The sequence below is a fragment of the Orcinus orca genome, chromosome X (genome assembly GCF_937001465.1).
Source record: "Orcinus orca chromosome X, mOrcOrc1.1, whole genome shotgun sequence".
Taxonomy (NCBI): Eukaryota; Metazoa; Chordata; class Mammalia; order Artiodactyla; family Delphinidae; genus Orcinus; species Orcinus orca.
This window is the reverse complement of record NC_064580.1, coordinates 116395246-116400712: the sequence shown is the minus strand read 5'-3', so window position 1 is coordinate 116400712 and position 5467 is coordinate 116395246. Positions and strand designations below refer to the sequence as shown.

General features: G+C 43.6%; 1 protein-coding gene across 1 annotated transcript; it reads left to right on the top strand.

Annotated features, from left to right (window-relative positions):
* Nucleotides 1-4376: 4376 nt before the first annotated feature.
* PLAC1 (placenta enriched 1) lies at nucleotides 4377-5143 on the top strand. Its single transcript, XM_004286787.4, has one exon. The coding sequence runs from the start codon at nucleotides 4443-4445 to the stop codon at nucleotides 4992-4994; it is 552 nt and encodes a 183-aa protein (XP_004286835.2). The 5' UTR covers nucleotides 4377-4442; the 3' UTR covers nucleotides 4995-5143.
* The last annotated feature ends 324 nt before the right edge of the window (nucleotides 5144-5467 follow it).

Below are 5467 nucleotides of genomic sequence, written 5' to 3'. Positions count from 1 at the left end.
AAGGCTCCCAAACCTTGAGATAGTTGGCTGGGCAAAGTCAACATGTGACTATTTGAATTTCTAAACTAAAGGGTCCACAGAGTGTTAGGATTCTTTCTTCTGTTCTTATTTTGTAAAGGAATCTTTATTCCAACTCAGATTCATTTTTCTTCAAATCAGCTGCAAGAGAGTGAACAAACTTTGCTGCAAATCAATGCCCTGACAGTTATATTTCCCTGAGATAATTGCGTACTGCTTTGGAGTTTCCTTTTCCCCTCTGTTTCCTTTTGTTTTGACAACAAGATTCTGGGAAAACAATATACAAATGATAACTATGCTGTCATGAGTATACTGAATTTTAAAAATAAATAACTGTCGACCCCAAAAGCTTCCAGGAGCCTATGGAGTGAATTCTTTTTCCAAACTGTTCTCAAACCAGATGTGGAAATGTTTAGCTAATCCCCTCCCCATTCCCCACGCAAAGAGTTCATATGTGTCTCTAACGACATCAGAGGAGATGAAGAGGCAACAATCTGTCTGCTTTCAAGGAGATTTGTGTTACACGTCTCAACTCACTCACCAACATCACAAAACTAATTTACTTCTCTCTTAAAAAGTCTTTTTTTTTCCCTGAGATTAAAAATGCTCTGTGTTTAGACCAATATTCAATCTCTTTCTTGTAAGACATTAAGAAATAGAGTTCATATTCCCAGAATGAAACGTTTCATGTTTTGTTTTTTTTTAAAAACGTAAAGAATGTATTAAGAATTAGGCTTATTAGGGAATTTTTTTTTAAGGGGAAGGAGGAAAACTTTAAAAAAAACTAATGGAAAATGTATATGCATAAACCACATTTAGAAAAACAGAAAGCTACTGTACTCTGTAGCTGCAAGGAAAGCAAACATTTTGCATCCAGGTGTCATTAGCAGCTCTGGTTTCGCTGGCTTCCCTATAGCTCAGTTCAGGACTGTAGGTACCAATAGCCCTGCTTGGCTATACAAAGGCATCGAAGTTATGAGCTTTGCAAGGATAATTTGCAATCAGGCCAAAATGGGGCTATGGTAATGCAAACCCTGAGACCTGCTTTCTAACAGCCCAGCTGCCTCTGGGAAGCCCGACAGTAGTCCCAGGGTGAGCGCTCCCTTCTCTGCAGTTATTTCTTCCCCAGTCCTCAACTCCCTCAGCTCCAGGATGCTGGGCTCAGCCCCAACTATGGCTAAAAATACCTCCAGTTTGGCGCAGACTGCACAACCCTCTCTTCTGGCGCCCCCTTCCCATCTCTAGCCCCTCAGCCCTCTTTCTCAGAGCCAACCCTCTCCCTCCCCATCCAAGTCCAAGGTCCTATTCTGCCAACACATCTCAGCTGGATGTTAGAAAAGCCAGCTGATTTGATGAGTTTACACTGTGTTGTGAATGACTTATAACCATCCCTCAACACACACCCACACACACACACCCACACACACCCTCTACCTTTCCCTGGGAATTCAGGCAGCAGGGAAGGGAGGCTGCCCAGTTCTGACAACCTGTGCTCAGCAAAAGGGAGCAACTCCCCAAGAGTGGCATTGAGCTAGGAGTTAGCAAGCTCATTAGAAAGTGCATTCTGCTCTCCCCTGATCTCCCAACTCCTCCCTCCCACCTTAGAGATGCAGTCTTAAACCTGGGTCCCACTGACTTCATTTTTCAGTTTTATCTGAGCTCAAAGGTATGTTGTCACACACACTTATTGCTCCAATCTTGTGGCAATCTCTCCCTGGCTACAAGAAAATCAGAGGAAACCGATTCTGTACTGAGTTTGGAGATTTGTGCTAAATAAACCCCCAAACTCAGTGATGTTACTAAAGCCCTTCCTTCAAGACTGATTCAGGGCTTCCCTGGTGGCGCAGTGGTTAAGAATCTGTCTGCCAACGTAGGGGACACGGGTTCGAGCCCTGGTCTGATCCCATCATGCCGCGGAGCAACTAAGCCCGTGAGGCACAACTACTGAGCCTGCGCGTCTAGAGCCTGTGCTCCGCAATAAGAGAAGCCACCGCAATGAGAGGCCCGCGCACCGCAATGAAGAGTAGCCCCCGCTCGCCACAACTAGAGAAAGCCCACGCACAGAAACGAAAACCCAACACAGCCAAAACTAACTAAATAAATCAATAAATTTATATATATATATATAAAAGACTGATTCAGTGCAATGTAATTCAAAAAGTGGGTGTGAGAGTGGGAGTGAGGCAGTCTAAAATGATTCGTTGGGTGACAACTGTAATGTTTCTCAGAGAATTTGGGCTTTTTATCATTCTCTTTGGATTAACCATGAGAAGGAGGAGGAGAGACAATAGGAAAGATGACCGAGGGATGGAGAGGAAGTACATGGCTAACTCCCTGCACAGGAGCACACCCTTAAACTTGGTGTCAGTTCTGGGGTTTGAACAACAAAATTGGAGTGGAAGGATTGTTTCCCTGACCTATTCCAGGAACTACTTAAAGGGGAGGTTTTTGTTCAGGGCAAATAGGTCCAGGCTGTGAGATCATGCGAAGGAGGAAAGAGGGAGAGAGAGGGAGAGAAAGGCACTCCTAAAGCAAGCTCAGGGCAAGGTGGTCTTCCTGAGACCAAGGCAATAGTGCAGCAGCGATGGAGTGATGATCTCAGCTTCCAGAAGGAACCTCAGCAAATATGCATCATTCCAGAGCAAGCGGTTTGTTTATTTAACTGTTGAGTCATTATCCAAGACCAGCTGGCATCCGAATTAACTTGGGTTTTGTTGCTGTTGTCGTCATCATCGTATTTTGTTTGGTTGGTTTTTTGGAGGGGTAAGAGGGCTGGGTTTTTCGGTTTGTTGCTGCTCCTGCTGTTTTTCTGTTATTTTTTTTTTTTTTTTTTTGCTGGTGAAAAACAAAAAAGCAGTCCTAAGAGAGCCATTTCAGAACAAAGAGGCAAGGAAGGAGCCGGGGAGACCTCTTAGACTTCTCTTTACACCTCAACATCCCCAAGAGAATGAGGAGTCAGTAAGGAGAGAGGGAGAGACAGGGGTACCAACCAGATCAAGTGCTGATGTGAAAACAAAGCACTTCATCCAGGCCACTGCACCTGGCTAGTGGGCTCCTCCGCCATGGTTTCCATTAAAGAGTGCAGCAAATTCATCAGTATCAAAGGAAGAGAAAGAGCTACATTTTTGCAACTGAGGAAGACGGGAGGAAAGAACTGTCTTGGGATGCTTTTTATTTAGCACAGTGCTGGGCACATAGTAGACGCTCAATAAATATTAGTCAAAGAATGAATTCATTTACACAAGGATTACTTAATTCAGCAGGGAACAAGAGTAAAACCCTGCATAGACATTTCCTTTGAAATTTTAGGCACTTTTCTATTTGATTTATTTCATTTTCACTTTTAAAATGAAAACTGAGTTGAACAATATTTGATGATATTCCTGTTCCTTCTTCCTTTGTGTGTACCCCTTCTGAAACTGTTTTAGACACTTGTTCTTAGCATGACTCTTTTTTCCTCCATACTGCTCTGCCTGTCACTCTGCAATCTTGCTATTTTGCGAGGTCATGATGGCTGTTGGTCATAATGGCTTACGATGCTACTGCTGGCATTTATGAAGCATTCATTTGATCATTTTAAGTGAGCCACTTGGCAAAATTTCAATATCTGGATGTTGGGAATAAACCACAATTTCTTGGTAGGTTTTCATTTAATTAAATCTGTTGATAACCAAAAGAAGAAGGCAATAGAGAAGGGTTCATTAGTATGGTCTATGGGAGGACACTGGGGCCTTCAGGAGGAAAGTGCTGTCAGCTTGAATTAGACTGTTATCTCCTGTCACCTTATTTAATGTTTGGCATGAAAACTGTTTTGTTTTCTTTTTGGCTGGGGTTGCACACAAAGGAATGCTACTCCAGATCGGCGTAGACTCTCATTCTGTATGTGACGGATTTGTGTTTTATACCAAAACAATATGGTAAAGTCACTTAAAGAAGCCATTGTAGTCATCTAGAAACACATGAGTTCCAACAATGACATCAAAATTCAGTTCTCTTTCACAGGGATCTTTTCCTTTGCTTTTTATTCTTTTTTTTTCAGTTTTATTGAGGTATAATTGACAAGTAAACTTGGAAGGGATTTAAAGTATACAGCGTGCTGATTTGACATACGTTTACACTGTGAAAAAATTTCCCCCATCAGGTTAATTAACACATCCCTCACTTCACATGTTGCCCTGAGCTTGCTTTAGGAGTGCCTTTCTCTCCCTCTCTCTTTTTTCTTTTTAGTGAGAACATTTAAGTTCTACTCTCTTAGCTTCTTTTTTTTAATGCTTTAGGAATGGTCTTTTGTTTTTAAAAAATGATCGTGTTTGAACTTTCAATAGGAAATAAGACGATTTTCCTTTTGTGTTTCTTTGTGCTCTAGAACTCCTCACCAGACAGTTTCCTGTTTCCTGAGAGTCATTACCTGATCCGCTACCGGGATGAAAGTTTTCAACTTGATAGGAGGGCTAGTCTTCCTCACCTCTGTGTTTTTGGCCTGTTCCGGAGAAAATCCGATAACTGTACTGTGCTCCATAGACTGGTTCATGGTCACCGTACACCCCTACATGTTGAACAATGACGTATATGTGCACTTTCATGAGTTACACTTGGGACTGGGTTGCCCTGCCAACCATGTTCAGCCCTATGCCTACCAGTTCACCTACCGTGTCGCGGAATGTGGCATCACGGCCAAGGCAGTCTCTCAGGACGTGGTTCTCTACAGAACCGAGCTGCACTATGCTCCCAAGCATACGTCGTCTAAGTACGTGATCCCAGTGTCCTGCACTGCCCCCCAACGTTCCCCGTGGTTCACGATGCCCTGCTCCAGGGAAGTAGCCAGCGAGGGAGCCATCACAACCCAGGATGGTGAGACATGCTATGAGGTGTTCACCTCATCACAGTCCAGCCAAAGGCCCAACCGTGATTGTCCACCTTGTGTCTTCAACGAGGAAGGGCAGACGCAGGGCCCACATCACCAAGCAGAGGCTTAGGAGGCCCATCCATGCAGTCGTCTTCCTCTGTTAATACTTCTGAGAAATGGTGTCTTCGTCTGGATGATCAGATTGCGTCCATGTGATCCTTAGGTTTGGGGTCTCCAGTTGACGCTCTTCCTACAATTGGTATATAATATTTACTAATATCAGACAAATATGTGCTCTTGTGGCCTTCTTATGCGTGCTTTTCAAAAAGAGCAGCCCATGGTAATTCCATGAACAAAGCTGTTTTCTATTTTTGTATCTTTTTTTCCCCCTTTGTTGGCCGTGCCACCCGGCATGTGGGATCTTAGTTCCCCGACCAGGGATCGAACCCACGCCCCCTGCAGTGGAAGCTCGGAGTCTTAACCACTGGACTGCCAGGGAAGTCCTGATGGCATAAAAATATCAGTTGGGTGTTTTTATTTCATAAACACACACATAGCTTTTACTATGGGCCAGACACTCTTCTAAGTGCTTTACCAACATTA

Bases quoted from the DNA above. Each gene is read 5' to 3' on its own strand.
- PLAC1 (XM_004286787.4), top strand. From the start codon at position 4,443: ATGAAAGTTTTCAACTTGATAGGAGGGCTAGTCTTCCTCACCTCTGTG.